The sequence below is a fragment of the Palaemon carinicauda genome, chromosome 5, assembly GCF_036898095.1.
Source record: "Palaemon carinicauda isolate YSFRI2023 chromosome 5, ASM3689809v2, whole genome shotgun sequence".
Classification (NCBI taxonomy): Eukaryota; Metazoa; Arthropoda; class Malacostraca; order Decapoda; family Palaemonidae; genus Palaemon; species Palaemon carinicauda.
The window spans coordinates 177,674,480-177,694,799 of NC_090729.1; the positions used below are offsets into that span (position 1 = coordinate 177,674,480).

Below are 20,320 nucleotides of genomic sequence, written 5' to 3' on the forward strand. Positions count from 1 at the left end.
GTTTCAAACAGGAAAATTAGAACTGTCTTACATATATGTGTTGCAAATATCTTTGAGGTGTTTTAAGTTTGAAATCAGAGTTAGGAAAAAAAAAATCCTAAAAATGTACTAAAATCAATATCAAAATAAAAAACATAACATCCATTTCATTATTTTGCTCAAATATTGTAAACTACTGTAATTGTAATAAACAATGTAATAGGATCAAGATAATATGTACCAGTTTTGTGATTTTGACTTCATAAAAACTGAAAAAAAATTAATTTCAATAAATATGTGGAAATGAAAAAAAATTAATGCACTTAGTAAATAATACAGAACATGTACTTCCTTTCTAAAACCACAATTAGCGTAGTGTTAATAAACAGCATACAGTGCTGTACAGTATTTCTAAAAAATTATATAGTATTTCTAAAAAAAATATATAATATGGAAAATAAAAACAAATACTACATGCACTCTTTTGGCCTTAAAAGTTTCATTGTGACTTTACTTTGCATTAAACTCCTCCATTCTAGTACAAATATTTTTGCAACTAATCGTTAAGGAAATGATCGCTCATTCAGTGCCATGTTCCAGCAGAAATTGGTTCCCGATGATAGGGAAACACCCACAGAAAAAATTGACATAATACTATAGTTTATAAAACTGGGAGGGTGGGCTGTGGCACCCTAGCAGTACCAGCTGAACTCGGTTGAGTCCCTTGTTAGGCTGGGAGGAACGTAGAGAGTAGAGGTCCCCTTTTTTGTTTTGTTTCATTTGTTGATGTCGGCTACCCCCCAAATTAGGGGGAAGTACCTTGGTATATGTATGATGTATGTATAAAACTAATAAGCACTAACCAGTGAGATGTGTTTCTGCAGCTTCCATCATGTTATCTCTCTGTTTCCGATAAAATTCCTGGACAGCCTGGGTGTGCTTAAAAAACCCATCAGTTCCCCAAATTCGTAATAGCTCACTGATCAGCACCTGTTTAGATAGAGCATAGCAAAATACCACTAGAAAATATCTTAGATAATTTTCCAGTTGCTTTCAATTTACACCACTGGGAAAGTTTTAACAAATTCTAAAGGCGTGATTCAAGTATAGTACAGTAATCTCAAACTACTCTTTATTCTTAACCCTTTTACCCCCAAAGGACGTACTGGTACGTTTCACAAAAGCCATCCCTTTACCCCCATGGACGTACCGGTATGCCCTTGCAAAAAATGCTATAAAAAAATTTTTTTTCATATTTTTGATAATTTTTTGAGAAAATTCTGGAATTTTCCAAGAGAATGAGACCAACCTGACCTCTCTATGACAAAAATTAAGGCTGTTAGAGCAATCTAAAATAAATATACTGCAAAATGTGCTGGGAAAAAAATAACCCCCTGGGGGTTAAGGGTTGGAAATTTCCAAATAGCCTGGGGCTAAAAGGGTTAATAAAAGATGCATGATCTGCATTTTTCACCTTATATTTGATTATAATATAGATACAAGACCTACTTTTTTCATTTAAAAACTTAAAACCATAACTCTGATGTCATGATACTGGAAAGCTCATGACACAGGACATACCTGTGACAGGGATGAAGCGTGAAGAATAGAAACCTGCTTATGTAATAGAATTCTCTGGACCAAGGGTTTGGGGCCCGTTACGAAGCCAATTCTGATGCCTGAGCTTAGGACTTTAGAGAAGGAGTCAAACCTTAGGACACGACCATCTGTGTCCATACTTAGAAAACTTGGAGGAAAGTCCTGAAATCAGAAATCGCAACCAATTTCTCACTTTTAATTCTTATTTATCATCGCAAAACATACATTTCCTTTAAACCTAAATGACCATCATATCTAGAAGCAATAAGATGTAAAGACCTTGTAATGATCATTAAATATTTATGATAATTTCAGAATTAAATGGTAAAAGGATAAACAGTGTACAAAGGGTAAAAGTATAAACAGTGTACAAATAGTAGAAGTAAAAATGTGTTATCACAAAGTTGATCAAATTCAATAAATTTGGCCCTAATGAAAATTATTTATATAACCAAAAATTCAATCAAAATTAAATTAATTAAAAGATCAAAATTAGCCATGAGAATATCAGGTCAATCCTTATTTCTTAGCTATACATTTTCACAGGAGACTGAAAAGACTGGAAAAACATGTGCTAACACTTCTGAGTTCAAGAAATGGTGGGGTTTCAATCCCCAGACATTAAGTGTTTGGGAATTCATGATGCTGCATTAGCTTTGATAATAAACTTATTATTTATTCATAAACTTTTATAAAATAGGAATAGATTTCATACATTACTATGACCAACAAAATTAAATAACAGAAAAAAAGTATGTACAGTATAGTACAATAAACTTGAAATTACCAGAAGTTAGCCTAAAATAAACAAGGGCAACAAACACCAAGAAAAGAAAATGCATAGTTAAAATATTCCAGGCATTAAGACTGAAAACATATCCTTACCTCTAGTTTTTCAAACTGCACAAAATAATACGGATCATCTTCTAATATAATGAGATTATAATCAGACGCAATTTCATAGATTTCTCGACGTCTCCCTTCGCTGACCGAAACACCAGTGGGATTACAAGCATTTGGATTGATATACAAAACCTGCAATTAATAGAGATGTATTTATATCACATCAATTATGCAAGTAACATTAAAAGAGTGTATCCTTACATGACTAAAGCTTTATATGTTACACATACAAAATAATTAGGTATTCAATATACTGACATAGGCAACAAAGTAATAAGTAACATATTTTATTACCAGCTTCCTTACTTACCTAAATTGTACCAATGGGGCCTTAGATATAACTACACAATAACAACCTTAAACGTGTTTGATTCCTGGTCAACCTACTTTTGGTACATTATTTTCAGCATCCCTTATCTCCTCTGGATTCCACCCTGAGAGCATTTCTCGCAGAGCACTGGGATTCATTCCTTCGTGGTCACACTTTACAGGCAAGTATTGAGGTTTCAAGGGATTTAACTGTAAATAAACCAAAATTGTACTATATTGTAATTGCATTGTTTCACTAATCACATACAAATATAAATAAATTTTGGGGGAATAATTTAAATTACTAAATATTGGGGATGAAGGTATTTTAGTTACTCCAAAAATAATTCTCATATTGATAAGGCTAGTTAACTTTCACTCAAAAGAGAATATAATAAATTTAACACATACAGTGAACCCTCGCTACTTCGCGGTTCGACAATCGCGGATTCACCACTTCGCGGGGTTTTCCCATAACCCATATATATATACATATCGCGTATTTTCCGGAAAATTCGAAAATACCGCGAAATCTGAAGACAACCAAATACGATATTTTGTTACCTGTAATTCCATTAATACTGTAATTAGTAATATCTGTTCTTACTGATTGTTCATTGCATTACATATGATATATAATTCAGCACAGAAAGAAATAAAACACGAAAAGAGAATGTGATCATACGATAATTCAGTACTGTATACAGTACGTAGTAAAATTAAATCGAACATGAAACGCAAATCAGATGCAGTCATACCATATTAGAATGGTGTGTACTGTAATGGATGTGCTTCTTTTCCATGAATCTTTTGTATGTATACGTACGTAGTACTGCATCCAATAATATTCTTTGTTGCAAAAATCACATTTCGAATAAGCGTACGAGAGAGAGAGAGAGAGAGAGAGAGAGAGAGAGAGAGAGAGAGAGAGAGAGAGAGAGAGAGAGAGAGAGAGGCGTAAAATAGCGTACGTAAAGCTGTATTATTATTATTGTTGTTGTTGTTAATAAAATTATTATTGTTATTATTATTATCATTATTATTATTATTATTACTGTACAGTATTATTATCATTATTTATTATTATTACGGTATTTACTTAATCTACGTACGTTCGGTATGCGCGGGGCATCTTCTATGAGTAAGTAACCAACGCATCATAGTACTGTAAGACGGGTTGTGATTGGTTCAAGCGCTGATAGATGACGAATCAGAACTCAAGTTTTGTTATCTAGCCTGTGATTGGTGTTTTGCCCGCATCTCCTACCCGCAGCATCTAAGTTCTCGCGGGGCTGGATCGTCCACTCTCTGTTACCGCGTATCGCTGAGTAGACGTTCTTAAGTGTGTGAATCTGTGCTGTGTGCGACTTTTTTAAGTTGAACTTTTTGTTACTGTAAATCCTACTGTAGTGGCTCCCAAGCGTTCTGCTTCTCTTAAGGCTGGTAGTGAGCCTAAACGCCACCGAAGGATGATGACGATAGCTGAGAAGGTTACGCTTCTCGACATGTTAAAAGATGGTAGAAGTTACGCGGCCGCCGGCCGCCATTTTGGCATCAACGAATCTACTGTTCGCTATATCAAGAAGGACGAGGAGAACATTAGAAAGACGGCTGCAATCACCTTTAGCAGATCAGCGAAGCGAGTCGTTACAACGCGTAATAAAACGATCGTACGCATGGAAGGTGCTTTAGCTGTGTGGATTGCCGACTGCCGGAAGAAGAACATAGCGTTAGATACGAACACCATCCAAACAAAGGCTTTGAGCTTATATGAGAATTTTGCTGCAAAGGAACCTAAAGACGACGACGGCAACCATGCTGAAGATGATGATGATGCAGATGATCCTCAACCAGGGACATCCACTGATTCCCAGCCTCAGAAACATTTTTCCGCCAGCAAAGGATGGTTCGCGAAGTTTCAGAAACGCTTCGCCCTGAAAAGCGTTTCCCTGCATGGGGAGTCTGCTTCCGCTGACACTGCCGCTGCTGAAACTTACGTGAACCAGACGTTCAAGAATATTATCGCCGAAGGTGGATACAAGCCGGAACAAGTCTTTCATATGGATGAGACTGGCTTGTTTTGGAAGAGAATGCCGTCGCGAACTTTCCTGTTCAAAGAGGAAGCCAAAGCCTCTGGCTTTAAAGCATTCAAGGATCGCGTTACCCTCGTGATGTGTGGCAATGCTGCTGGATTTTTGTTAAAGCCGGGGCTTATTTATAAGTCGAAAAATCCTCGCGCTTTGAAAAATAAAAATAAGAATCTCCTTCCCATGTACTAGCTGCATAATCAAAAAGCATGGATTACGAAGATGCTGACCTCCAACTGGTTCCATCAGTGTTTTATCCCGCAAGTCAGCAAATATCTCTTAGAGAAGGGCTTGCCATTCAAGATCCTTCTCCTTATGGATAACGCTGGTGGACACGCAACTGACCTGTCGCATGAGGGCATTCAGGTTGAGTTCCTGCCACCCAACACCACGTCATTAATTCAACCGATGGACCAGGGGGTTATCAGAGCGTTCAAGGCCCTCTACACGAAGAACACCTTGGCGGACCTCGTTGCGTGTGTGGATGCTGCCCAAGATGACGAGGATGAAGATTTTAACTTGAAGGCGTACTGGCGGCAGTACACCATAGCCACGTGCCTGCAGAATATTCAGAAGGCACTTCAAGAGATGAAACCTGCAACCGTGAATGCGAGCTGGAAGAAGTTGTGGCCTGATATTGTTTACGACGACAAGGGATTTACTCCGTCGGAAATCCAACACTCTGCAATACGCAAATCTGTGCAGTTGGCTACCATAATTGGAGGTGACGGGTTTGGCGACATGACGACTGAAGACGTCGACGAGTTGTTGGACTGCCATTCCCAGCCCCTAACTGACGCAGACCTCGAAGACCTGACGAAATCGGCAAGTGAAGAAGAGAGTGATACCCAGGAAGAGACCCAAGAAAATGTCGAAGAAACGGGCTTAACATTAGAACGGCTTGCCAAGGCCTGCAACCATGCGAAGGAGTTGAAAGAAATGTTGCAAGAGTGGGACGAGGATATGGTTCGCTCGATGCAATTCTGCAACAAGATCGATGAAGACATGACTCCCTACAAAATGCTCTTGGATCGAAAAAAGAAGCAGCGGCAACAACTTCCGATCACAATGTTCTTCCAGCCTCGCAAAAAAGAGCCAGTTCCTCCTGCTAGTACGCCTTCGGAAGAAATTGAAGAAGTTTCCCAGGAAGAAGTTGAAGAGGTGTCCCAGGAAAAGACACCTCCGTCTGAAGAGACGTAAAATACTACCTGGCTGCACAGTAGAACACATCATCAGCTTCCTCATCATCATTTCTACTGTGCAGCAAATTCATCGCCATCACCATTCAAGTTTTTCTTCAACTTCTTTCGTGGTGAGTACAGTAACAATCTTTATTTTTTACTTTAATATTCTTACTGTACATTCTAAAACTGTATTTGTGCCTGTTTTATAGTTTAGTACTGTACGTACTGTATGCATTTAGTTAAAGGGAAGGTTTTAAAAGTCTACATGTTGTAACCTATCATATTTTTTTTGTTTAAAATTTACATTTACGTACGTAAAACAATCTCTCTCTCTCTCTCTCTCTCTCTCTCTCTCTCTCTCTCTCTCTCGTAAATTGTTTTCCTGCTTTGCTACGTACAATACTGTATAAATTATATTTGTAAGGTAACATATTTTGTAAATGCTTTTACTGTAAATACTGTATGTACTGTATCATTATTTATCACTATCATCATGCGGGTTAAATGCCTTGTTTGTTCTGAGCGTGGTTGTTTACTGAGCGTACACGCCGTCGTTTCAGGCGGCGTCATAAAGAAAAACATTTCATTTGGAAGTCCTAAGAAAAATACGTAAACTAAAACATTGGTAATAAAAAAATCAACATACAGTACTGTATAATCAATATAATCGATGCAAAAACTAACCTATACATATATGTGTACTGTACACTAAATGAGTTTGTTTCTTCATTATGATCAGAGATGAACGTAAACAAAACATTGGTTGCCATTTTTTATCGTGCTTTTTAGGTGTTTAGGAAACGCATGATATAAAATCGCCTTTAATATTTGTGCCTGTTTTAGTTTAGGGTGCTGTAGTACAAGCATTAAGTGTTCTGTACATTAAAGGGTGGTTTGTTAACAGTACTACGTACAAGGGAAGGTTTTAAAAGTCCGAATAAACATGTTAAATAAATAGGTAAATATGATGTCACTACTTCGCGGATTTTCACCTATCGCGCCCGCGTCTGGAACCTATCTACCGCGATAAACGAGGGTTCACTGTAATCGCATTATTCTTAATCATTCGAAGGTCTCGAGTAACTGAAAAGCAATGAATAAAAAATTCACAAATTTTAAAAGCAATTTGTATTTTTCTTAACCATACAAGCCTGATTCTTTTAATATGAGTGTTTTCAGCTTGGCTGGAACTCAGCAGTCAAAATTTATAATGAGGTTTTGGTATATACTGGCGGTAGACGGGGGAAGTCCCACGCCCATGCCAGTAAACTGAGTAGCCACTTCGACCTTCTCTCAGGGCTTATAGGGTGGTTGAAGTGGAAAGTGAACTTTAATTACTTTAGAAATTTATGATTTGTTCCTAGACAAATACAAGCGCTCCTTCTTTCAGGAAAAAATGAAGATTATATAAAATTATGGAATGATTAAAGTTGAAGGCACAAATGCCTTAAATGGTGGGCACAAAAACAAGTTGTCGTCTCCTCTCCATCTTTGGTAAAGAGAGTCAAGGGGCTGCTGAAGCAACAATGTCTCTCCAAGGTGAGAGAAACGGTAGGAGTCACGCAAACACAACTCATGTCAATCACTCTTTAGGACAAATAAAAGTCCCGACTGACCGTGTGGGATGAGACGAAGAAGCATCTCAGGTGTCCTCTGCGTTGTCTATTTGTCTCTCAGTCTTTTTTATTTTTTCTTCGGTGAGGGTAGTCACTGGGACTCATGGGTCATGTTATGGAACTGTCTCACCCACAAGGAGAGAAACAGTAGGAGTCACATATAAAAAAATCCTATCAATTGATCTTTAAGGATTTCTTCGTCCATAAAGTGGGAAAAGAAGGTTGAAGCCCTTCTATCCCAACTAGCAGTGAGTGAAGAGAAAAATGAGGAAGAAGAGAAGGAGGAACTTGAAGTTCTCCTTCAAGAGTGGTTTCCAGGTGCCTTTCCGAACATGGGATGAGGATTACAAGAACAGTGGTGACCCTCCCCTTTAACTCGGTTACAGCAGACACTCCTTCCCATTTGTGAGGGAATAAAGAGGAACAGTACTGTAATACTGTTGAAAATATCCCTCACACACATCAATCTGCTAACAATTATCTAAACGAATACACAAAAGATTAAAACCGCCATTTGACGGCGCCAGTGAAGAGCTCAAGTGTTCTGTTGGGTGGGAGGGGCTAACCCGCCACCCGGTGGTAACTACCGCTACCTCATTACCACCACCTAGCTATGATGAAAACGTTCTCCTAATAAAGGATGAGGGTTGATATTTGTTTGAGAACAAATTTGTGTTCTGACTCAAGGACAGAGCCTGCAACGTAAATTGGAGACTGAAGACATAGCAGACTGGTAATCTCCAGGAAAGAAAGATATCTAGCACCTACCAAGACAGAGGTAGCAGTAGTACCTCATATTCTTCCCTCTGTTGATAGAGATAGAGCTGATGACTCCAATAGATGCCATCTTCTCAACAGGGCATACAGCAGTCACTGGCTCTGGCATCACATAAGGTACCTCGAAAAAGACATCGAGGGTCTACCTACAAGACCTTTAAGAAGGCTAGGTCACTCGTCATCGGCAGTCTGAAACCACGAGCTTCCAGCACATTTTGGAGTGAGGCAATCCCCTCACATTAACAAGACTGAAAAACTACTCGAGTTCTCCCAGCTCCTTTAGTATACTCCTTAGAACCAAGGAGGGTTGTATACCAAGAGGCTTCAGCGAACAGAGAATTCGATGAAGAAAGCTAAGTGCTAAACAGTGTCTTTGGCAGTGTCATGGATGTTGCCAAGAATGATGCTAGAGAAGACTTACCCTTCCCGCTAATGAGAGGCCATGATCTACACTGAGTAAATAGAGATAATTGAGGGGAATCGTGATCCTTAAGGTGCAGAGAGAGTGGATCTATCGCCATTTTAGCCATAAACCAATGCAATGTCCAACCTCCACACACATGCCTGCTTAGTTTCATTATTAACATGAAGCCAATTTCAACCATTCAAACTACATAAGAATGAGATAAAGATAAAACAGCCTTGAATAGAAGGCAAAAGTAAGTTTGTAATCGCTGTGGCCGAAGACAAAATTGACGAGTCTTGTCTTTAAATACCTCGTTACCGATTTCAAGGTCCATTCCAGCTCGGCCGAAGAAATTCCTAATTGTAAAGGACGAACGGTTTGCACATGCATAGGAAAAATCTAAATTTAACTTAACCTGTAGGAAGAGTACAGGTGTGGTTATTTGAAATTCGGTTATATTTTCAATTCTATTGTGGATCTCACAACTTTCCGTTTTTGGATAAACATTATCAATAACCATTATCAAAAATGTTTACAGCTCTGCTTTGCAGGTGTGCAATGGGAGACAGCTACACAAAAACTGTGAAAAACTGTGATGAGTAGCAGCCTTTGTTTCAGTACCATTAAGAAGCTTTATATGTCTGGTCTCAATCGTATTCTGAAGCAAATGACAACCGAGGCTTTAATGTAGCTTCAGAAACCCCATATCAAAGTTCCATTGCAACGAAAATATGTCATATTTATGGCCCCCAGAAACTGATGGAATGCAGACAGGTGAAAGGCTTACAACCAGTCCTTCTCTTACACACCTATCTTTTTGACCATTTTGTTGACAACCTTCAACAACCAAACTAGCTGGTGGTAAACACGCTCTTCAGTGTGACTTCATGCTTGCATTCTCATCAGAAGAAATTCAGATTTAAAGAGATAATCGAAGTATTGTATTATAACGTGAACACACTTTAATAAGGCTAAACAACAATAAAATACTACTAAATCTCTCACATCTTCATTGTCATTTGCAAGGTGAAAAATGCAATGAGGTATACATAATGAAGCCATCAAATAATACAGTAATGCTAAATCTCATATCTTCATTGTTGCTTGCAAGGGGGAAAGTTACAGTGAGGTACTGTATATATAAAGGTGTTTAACAACTTGCTTTGGAGAGACCAAAGGAAATAGAAGAAAAGTAAAAGAAAGAAAGCAATATGTTTGTAGGCAAAAGGAATAATGCAAAGAACTTCTAGTATCAATTGCAGTATATTTAAAGCATGAAGCATGGCATTAGTACAAGAGAGAGATAAGTCAACATTCTTAATGCACAGAGGGTAGAGCCTGAAGGATTTAACCTTGAAATATTAAAAGCATATATCTTATTTATGGATGTTAGCATCTTATTCATAGCCCTTAAGACCTAATTACACTAAGATCTTAAAGAGAATATGTTCTAACAGAATACAGCATCTAAATACTTACAATGGATAGAGTTCCAGTATAACAGGGTTCTTGTGTTACAACATAATCCCCTGGATTGACCATCATTTCGATTGCTTTGCACAAACCATCCTGGCTTCCAGCAGTAACGATTAACTCTGTGTCTGCCCACCGTGGTGGTGCATGCAACTGTTCGGTAAGACTCTTCAGCTGCTTTAATAGAGGTGGATACCTGTAAATTAGTTACAAGTAAATTAATATAACACCACTATCAGTAACATTTCTATACAGTAGTAATTTTTCAGTAAAGATACCAATACCATACATAACCAAACTGTAGTATACAGCTAAATATTTAGCAACACCCTTTTTGTATAGATCAATAAATATTTTCTATCTATCTAACAAGGAACTGTCCCCAATACTGGGGAATACCCTACATCATAAGGAAAGAACATTAGGGGACTTTTCTTCTCTTCACTCCTCCCAGCCTGACGAGGAAATCACCCAAGTTTGGATGGTACTACTAGGGTGCCACAAAATGTTTGTTTCAGAGGATAAGTGTTGTTGTCTTGTGGGTTTCTAGTTCCTAATTAGAAATCAATAATACCCTATTATCTGTACATAATACTTCACTTAGTAACAGCAATTTTTTAGAAGTGCTCCTTGAAATTTATGAGTAACATTGCTTGGCTAAATGAAAATTGGGCTCTTGCAAAAGGATATAAAGTTTTGCTTCTTGGCAAATGACTGGTTTATCTATTTAACTTCCTCTGCTTGCTGGTGGACATAAACAGACATGATTCAAACCCATAATGTAGACTCCTCTCCATTTAATACATGTAACATAAAGCTTTCACTAGGGATAAAAGCATTTAATCTTAATCACTTTTATAAAATCTTGGAGTTAGGAATCATGAAACTGAAACTTGTTTATTTCAGCTCAGAAACAACACTTTCTAGGTTTCTGCCCTGAATCTAGGAACAAATGAGCATGAGCAATGATTCCATCAATCTGGAAATTGGACAAGATAAAATGTACCTTGATATTTTCCCATCACCTTCACTGAGGCTAACACAAAAACAGTCTAAGCACAAGGTACCTATCTAAGGCCAATCTCAGACGTGCATATGGATCCCAAGTGAGACTACAAAGAATGAGAGAAACTTCTCACTCTGGATACCTAATATCGGAGGGTGGGCAAGGCTGGAAAACAAACATCCTCCAGCAGAACATAAGCACATCAATGGCAAGAAAAAATATTTAAAAAAAAAAAAAAAAAAGCTCTCTCACAAGTCCTGTACAGTACTGCAGAACAGTGATGTGTTTACACAACACCAACTTGGGAACAACTAGTGGTTGGCTGGTATTTCCCTCTGAAATTACAACGCAGAGTTCATTTCCTTGTTAACAAAAATTTAATAACCAATTGAGGTCTTGATTAAAGAATATTCCTACATAAGGATAAAAGTTTGCACTGTATACAGCTTTGAATTTTTTTTTTTGGGGGGGGGGTTTCATGACAAAGACAGCCTGAAAAGAAAAAAAAAAAACAGCTTTTATGGAAAACTTGTGGACTAAGGAGTAATTCTTTTCACAAAATAAATACTATCTTACCTTCCAGGACGTCCCAACCTTTCATGCTTCACATACTCTGGATCTGCAGAAACGACACCAGCAACCAGTAATGCAATTTTATTCTAAAAATTATGTAGCAAGTGGGATTTAAACCTACAAGCTTTGGTCTACATACAGTACTGTACTCATAACTATAACATTTATCATCTAGAGTTCAGAAGTAAGTAGACTGGCAAGCTTCACAAAATATTCAAAGCATGCTTACATAGTGCTTTTTTTCTAATGAAACAATGCACTATAAGATTAACATATGCAACAGAACTACACATGTACACAAATTACAGTAATACTAAAACAGACAAGATGCATAAGAAATATCAAATGAGGGAACTAAGACCTTATTCTGTGTTAATCTACCATTATCATCAGCTTGAGAAAGATTTTAAGCATGCAGCTGTAGGACTATGAAAACAAGGATAATTTTTAAGTTTAACTATGGAAATAAGCTAAAAATTCTTATACTCAACTTCTTTAATACTGAAAAGCAACAGAAAGAAATAAATTGTTTACAATTGCCAGATTCAACAACTTCAGAAAACATGAAAAATACAGACCAATACTATTAGATACAAATTTTAATAATCTTCAATGTAAATTAACAGACACGGGGCATTACACTTACATAAAATTATGACACCAGAGATTGCTACTGTTAAAAACACTTTCCTAAAATTTTACAAAGGATATGCTGAAAGACCGCTCATAGCTCTAAGAATGGATGATTCCAACATTAGACATCCTCACTCAAATGCTCATTTTGAATATTGCAAAATGCAAAAATTTTTAGTCCTTTAATAGGAATATGCTTTCAACAAAGCTGGATACTGCTGTTAAAACATAACAAAATAGCAGTAGTTAACTGGAAGGTAGCATGTAAGACTCGCCCTCCTGACAGCCCATTGAGCCCTTATTTATAACGCCTTCACTGCTTACCGCCAAAGACAGGGGCAAAAGGATGAATAGAGGAGGACGTTACAGAAGTTCCTCGACTTAACAACCATTCGACTTACAAACACAAATCTAACTTAAATCATAAATCTTAGATATTGTATCAAAAGTTAGTTTACTGTAATAAGATAAAGAAATACTGTAATAATACAATATATCATTTAATACAGTAAGCAAAACAACACTTGCAACCTGATATTTATTTCGTATGAAATAGGATTATTTGCCGACTTTAGAGCTGGAAATCAAGTTGGGCATACCCTAGGCCAAAATTTACCAAAATTCGACTTACAAACAGATACTTAATGCTAAGTGTGCAAGTTGAGGACCTTCTGTATACTACCTTTCATCCCAGACTCAAGTCAAAACATCACCAAAGACGAGTTGCAATCTGTCCCACGAGGGAGCTGGGATTGCTAGTATAAAGGTGTCAAGGAACTTGTGAGCAAACTCTCGCAAGTAGAAAGCCGTGAAGTTCGTCTGCCTTTTCCAAACGGCTCTACCAAATAAGGCACCCTAGGAGCTTTCCAGGACGGGAAAACACAGAAAGGAAGCAGGAGGGTGGCAGCAAAACCTCCTTTCTCCAATGGAGCACAGCAGTGTCTAAGGAATGCCAACTTCCTTAGGATTATGTTGTTATCATCACAAGGCCTCACTAGTGAGATAATAAACAGCAAACAGGAATGTTGTCCAACGGGAACCAGAACGTGGATACCAGCAGGTTTGCATAGAAAACTGCTACAGTTATCAGGACACTACTATATCTCCTTGTCTTCTTTCTTAATATTCCTCGCACATGATGATCTATCAACACATTTAAATAAATGAAAAAGCAAACGATTAAAATAGCTTGCTGAGGACATCGTGAGGTACATCTGTACTGTCTGGCTGAAGAAAACAAAGTGGGAGCTCAGTGATTTATTGGGTGTACAGGGTTTGCCCACCACCCTCCAGCTAATTACCACCACCTTGTTATAAGTTTTAATAACCAAATCAAACTTTGCTGAAAGCACAGTCGACTACTCTTATCAAAGGACAATAGTTTGTGATCATATAGGAGCAAAACACACGACGTAACACTGCACCTCATAAGTTTTCTTGCACCCTCCTAAAATAAAAAATCTGGTAACACTGATGGGATTTCAGGAAGCAGATATTGGTTTGTTAATTACCATTTATCACAAGCTAATCAGTTGAAGAGAAAAAATACTCAGCTAAAGGGCAACTAGGGTAACTAAACAAGGCTATGCTATACTTGATAGCCTAACAAACATCCGAACTAGGTAGATATCGAAATAGTGTAAAACAAATTCTAAAAGTAATTTTTATTTTTCCTAACTGTACAAAACTGGGTTCTTTAAAACTGTAATCGCCATAACAGCGAATGTAGAATAAGTATATGTGTGAAATAAATAATATAGCTATACGGAAGAAAGGGAACTAGAATACTGTAAAGAGTTAAAAGCTAGCGAGAGAAAATATGCTTACTATGGAAGCGCTCATCCCGGGCACATTAACCTTTAGCCTTAACACATGACGAACACCACCATAGAAAAAGAATCAAGCCATTGATGTGCGGAGCATAAACACATCTCCATTGTGAATGTATAACGTAGTTTTGATCGAGAATTTGCAGAGAATACACACCGTAGAGCAATCTCCAAAACTACCAAAATACCGCATCGTGTATGTATAATGTTGTACACAATTATGTAGTATGTTAGTATTTTAACAACTGTAAGTTAGAGGAGGCTATAACGATCAACATACAAATCATTGCGTTATTCATTGTCTGACACATGGATTTTAGATCAATAACATGTCAATTTGTAATGATACTAACTCGCATATTGTCTAAGTCACCAGGTTTGATCACGACAAATAAATAGTGAATTCAACACTGCGGTATCAATTACTCCACCATTAGTCGCTAGAGAAAGAGGCGACTACAAAAATAGGGACACTGTATACAGTATAATAATTCTCTACTCGAGCTGAAATGGCAACTAAATAGTTAACAGAGCCGCTTGTAATGACGGGGTGCAAAAGGGAATGCTCCCACCACACACCTGTCACAAAATACCCACTTTTGTCCTCCATCCTATGATTGAAAGGGGTAGTTGAGGCGGAAAATTAAATTTGAAGGACTAAGTTTGTATAATTTACTTTTTAAAAATTATATTTGTTCCTATGTATATAAAAGCTTTTCATCATCTTTTTTAATAAGGAGACTCAATCATTGGTGGGAGGACGTCTCTTAGAACTAAACAGGCAGATTTCTTTCTTTCCTGGACATGTCATCCTTCCTGGACCTGTACAGAAGCAAAAAAATTGTCTCAAAAAAACTCTTAATAGCTAATCATAGGGATGTAGAAACTGTTATGCCTCAGCCAGTACTGACTTCAAGGAAGCTAGTACTAGGGCACAGAAAACCCATCTTCCTAACAGGGAAATGGTGTCAGTAGCGTCAAAGTAGGTACATCTAGAGAAATGCTTGGTGAGACACCAACCCCTCCTCCCTTTGTCAGTCGGATGGAGGAACTGCTTCTTAGCAGGCGTAGGCCACAAGAAAGGTGCTAAATAATGTAACATGCCGAAATCAGACATCCGATGAGTGTGTAAGAATTATACCTCTTCTCGCGACATGTCGAACGCAGTCTTAGATGAGATGCTCAATAAGTCCTGCGAGGGAACTGGGAGTTACACTTCCATAAGTTAAAGACGCAAGAGTGGTCCAAAAGTTTCAGACCCACATTCAGCTCCACATACCCTGACAGGTAAATCTGAAGGCTACTGACAGGTTAGCATAAGATGCATGCGCTCTTGTCCTGAAGATGAGGACTATCCCACCCGTGACCTAAGTCACAATTTAGGCTTCTTCATAGAGGCAGGCGAGACAGTCTAAGATCTAAAGGAAAGGGCCTAGGCCAGAGGAACACAATCTCTTTCATGAATTACAGGAGAGCTACCAGAATGGGACACACCTTGATTTGTGGCTACCCCAGAGTGTCTCACAGAAGGGACCAGAGAGATGTACGCTACACCCTACGTGAATGGTGTGGTTATTCGATCCTTGAAGGGACTGTACTTATTGATATGCCAGAATTCTCCATCATACTGGCCTCACGGTGTTGATGAGGCAGGTGGCTGACCTATGATGCTGATGATTGATGCATGTTGAAACACTCACCTGCAAACAATGCTACAGCAGTAGTTTTCACACCAGGCTCACACTGAGAGCTAGAACAACTCTCCAAAGGATGAACGCTGTTAACAGTCACCTTCTCATACAGATACACAACAAATAGGGCTTCTAAAGGCTTGTATCCTCAGGAGTAAATTCAATTTCACTATATCCTTACCATTATTTATGCTTCAACTTAAAAGCATGAGCCTTCACAAAAAAAAAAAACACAAGGAACAAACACTTATCACACAAAAATAAAAAAAATATCCATCAGTCAATAAAGCCACATAACAGTATGTATGCATTCGTTGCAGCAAAAATCAAAAGTGGTTATTCTGTGACAGGCAGATGGAGGGAACTTCACCTTCATGCCACTATTACCCACTACAGTACCTCATAAACAATTCTATGGCCATTCCAGTGCCGCTGATAACATATCCTTATTCTAAATGACGAAAGGTCTGTAATTCTTCAATAACTTCCCAATCAATATCATCTAAGCTATCAACTCCAGGCAAATATTTACCGGGTGAGTAATCGGTCAATCATGTACCACCCGTGTGTCACACGATCGTACATACTAACGACATTTCTCTTTTTTGTATATATTATCTCTTTCATCTTTGCTCTCCCCTCACACTGACAGCAACCTGTCCAACCGGCAACCAGTTCTGTTAACAGTTAACCATGAAGTAGGCAGACAGGTTAAAACAAGTTGCTGTCTGTGCGAGGGGAGAGCGAAGATACAAAGGATAATATATACTAAAAAGAGAAATGTCGTTACTATGTACGATCGTGTGACACACGTGGTACAAGCTCATATTTATATTTTCAGTATTATTCACCTGTACCTTTATAGTAGCTACTGTATTTTCTTCTATGGTATATGATCATCAATATACCATTGTGTTCAACTGTAAGCTGAGTTTTCATTTTAACCAAATAATACAACAGATAGTTCTTAATCAAAGGCATAAAAAGCTTAAAATAATATGAACAAAAATGGGGAAGACTTAAAAACTAAATATATTAGATATCCTCCAATAATTTTCCTAAATGCATGCACTATGTGTTATACTGTACACAATAAATTAACATAGCCTACTGTATATAGTACTGTATAATACTTGTGTAGTATACAATGGGGGTTTTAAACAAATAAAAACTTATTTGGCCTGCAAGGACCTTCCTGTTAGGCTAGAACAAGGATTCTGATATAACAGAATACAGTACAATGGACCAAAGAAATAATACCTGGCCTTCCCTGACCTAGAGACTGTATCAATGTGCAAACAATGACTAAGTGTACGTAGGTTAGACCAGATTCCAAGCTATCTGGAAACAAGTCAAAACATTTCCAATGATTTTCATCTGCTAGAAGATGACATATCACCCATACAAAAGTACTACTGTGCACTGGAAAGATGGTGGAGGGTCTTGGGACCACACAGTACCTTCTAAAAATTTTTTCTTTTTCTTTATCAAAGCCCCTTTTTGGGTTTAGGAACTGTGTGGTCCCCAAAGAACTAGTACCTAAGCATAAAAAGGTAAACTTGTGAAACCAAATGGGTCAAGTGATGATGTCCAGTGGTAAACAAGGATCCAGGTAGCATTGCTGTCTTTCAAGAAAGCATCAGTGTTTATCAGAGGTGACATTTAGTAATGGAGGTGCTGTGGCAGGGTCCTCGAGAAGCTAAAACCTGTGAGTGTGTGCTTAAACATTCTTGCCATAGTTGTACTGTATACTGTTATACATCAGATTCCCCATTCTAGCAGAAAATAAAGTTCTTAAGGACTACACAATTCTTAGCCTGAAAACATACAGTACTCTAAATCATCAAGATTATCTTCCTAAATGTATTTCTTTATTTTTCTTAAGCTAAATATATACTGTATATATAGATATATATATATATACTGTACAGCACTGTATGTAGCAAATAAAGTACTAACCCAAGTGTAGGTCCATACTGAAGACAATCAGTCATGAGATCTGGATGAATGGTGAGAGCTCGGCCATCCTTCAAAGTAACCGAAGCTGCTTGAAATGGAAACATCTGTGGATTTGGCAGGCCTCCTGCCATGAAGACGAGTTCGGGAGAAGCATCGGAGAGTAGGTTGGCTGGGATATAAAAAAAAATAAAACTAATGTCACTTCCTTTTCTAAAACCTCAACTGGTCAACTTAAGGAATAAACTACAGTAAATTAACTTCTCTTTAAGTTAACAATTACCAATGTACCTACACCAATACAGTAACTTATTTAATTTCATATATGGGATAAGATCATAAGAGCAAGCAAAACTCTACAGTAATGCAGCACAAGATATATGCTTAATTACTTGGTTTAGCATTTTTAGTTTTAACCTCAGTGAGATCTTTATCCTTATAAGTAAAACATTATTTCACAATAGTACTTCAATAAGCCATGACAGAAATTGTTTGAACATCATTCTGTCTACATGAGTAATGAGTAATTGGATGGAGTCTTCAACATATTTTTGCTGCAGTTGCATGCCATACTATGCAAGTAATTACAGCTCCACAGGGTTATAGGTTAATGACACCCAAAAAAAATACTTGACAGATATCATCAATATTTTGTAATATTAAAAAAAAGGAATTGTCAAGGGAGTAGTAGTTTATACAGTGGCACTATTTTCTTGTTTTTCATTGACAGTTTCTCTAAGTTAGGCAAATTCCAAAGTTCAATGCAAGAACTCTTACACAGTACTGTTCAACACTTCACCACACCTGGGTAAGGGCCCACAATACAAGGGTTTAATCTGAACAAATTAATTGCTGAACTACTGAAGAGAAGCAAACCAGATCTATATTATTCCTCGGAAGCTTACCCAATCACTTTGGATAACTGTAAAAAACAAGACTAAGATCATCAACACGTACCAATGATACACCAAAAGAGCTCCAGCAATTAGAGAATACCAGAACCCTGATAAACCTTTCTTAGGCTGCATGACAAGATTTATTAGACACTGCTAACCATACAATGCACTTTGGCAACTTGCAACCATTACCAAACCAGCCTCTTCTGAAGAACATCCAAAATCACTTAATGATATAAGATAAATTACAAAATTTTCTGACTATGACTGTAAGTTGATTTGAATAGCCATGAAGGCCTTAGATACACCAAAGATTACAGACAAAATTTGATTTCTAATCATAGTTTTTTAAAACGAAGAGCCAATAATAACACATACTGTAATTCTATACAAAATAAGATAAATGCTTACTTAACTCTCTGATTAGGGATGGCTGCCTGTTCTTGGAAACTCTTGTCAGAAACCTTGAGTAATTCATCTGAAAAATGATATTTTAATTATAAAATAAATGTTTGAATATACTTACCCGGTGAATATATAATAGCTGCAACTCTGCGGCTCGACAGAAAACACACTCAAAAAACTCGCGAGCGATCGCTATGAAGGTTGCGGGTGTGCCCACCAGCGCCAACTGTCGGCCAGATACCACTCTTGTATGTAAACAAAACCTTCAATTCTTCTCGTCCCGCTGCGTCTCTATTGGGGAGGAAGGGAGGGTCATTTAATTTATATATTCACCGGGTAAGTATATTCAAAAATTTATTTTATAATTAAAATATCATTTTTAAATATTTAACTTAGCCGGTGAATATATAATAGCTGATTCACACCCAAGGAGGTGGGTAGAGACCAGAGTTAATTATGTTTACAGCGTATAAGCTAAGAGTTTTTTCATTATGACAGTTATCAATATAACAAAACCAAAATATATAGGTACCTGGTAAGGAAGTTGACTTAGACGATTACTCTGCCTTGTAAGTCTGTCTTCCTCACGGAGCCCAGCGATCCTCTTAGGATGCTGACAGACTCCCAGGAGCTGAAGTATCAAGGGCTGCAACCCATACAACAGGACCTCATCAAACCCCTAATCTGGGCGCTCTCAAGAAATGACTTTGACCACCCGCCAAATCAACCAGGATGCGAAAGGCTTCTTAGCCTTCCGAACAACCCATAAAAACAATATTAAAAACATTTCAAGAGACAGATTAAAAGGATATGGAATTAGGGAAGTGTAGTGGTTGAACCCTCACCCACTACTGCACTCGCTGCTACGAATGGACCCAGTGTGTAGCAGTCCTCGTAAAGAGTCTGGACATCTTTCAAGTAAAATGACGCGAACACTGACTTGCTTCTCCAAAAGGTCGCGTCCATGATACTTTGCAGAGATCTATTTTGCTTGAAGG

General features: G+C 37.8%; 1 protein-coding gene across 2 annotated transcripts in view; it reads right to left on the minus strand.

Moving 5' to 3' along the window:
• Positions 1 to 20,320, minus strand: part of LOC137641635 (kynurenine/alpha-aminoadipate aminotransferase, mitochondrial-like) — a 47,980-nt gene that overhangs the window by 11,649 nt on the left and 16,011 nt on the right. For both annotated transcript variants that reach the window (XM_068374372.1, XM_068374373.1), the window contains exons 2-8: positions 19,329 to 19,395; positions 18,025 to 18,193; positions 10,340 to 10,529; positions 2,869 to 3,000; positions 2,464 to 2,613; positions 1,561 to 1,740; positions 843 to 969 (exon numbers count right to left, since the gene is read on the minus strand). In XM_068374372.1, the coding sequence (XP_068230473.1) occupies positions 843 to 969; positions 1,561 to 1,740; positions 2,464 to 2,613; positions 2,869 to 3,000; positions 10,340 to 10,529; positions 18,025 to 18,193; positions 19,329 to 19,395 (1,015 nt within the window). The remainder of the gene's footprint in view (positions 1 to 842; positions 970 to 1,560; positions 1,741 to 2,463; positions 2,614 to 2,868; positions 3,001 to 10,339; positions 10,530 to 18,024; positions 18,194 to 19,328; positions 19,396 to 20,320) is intronic.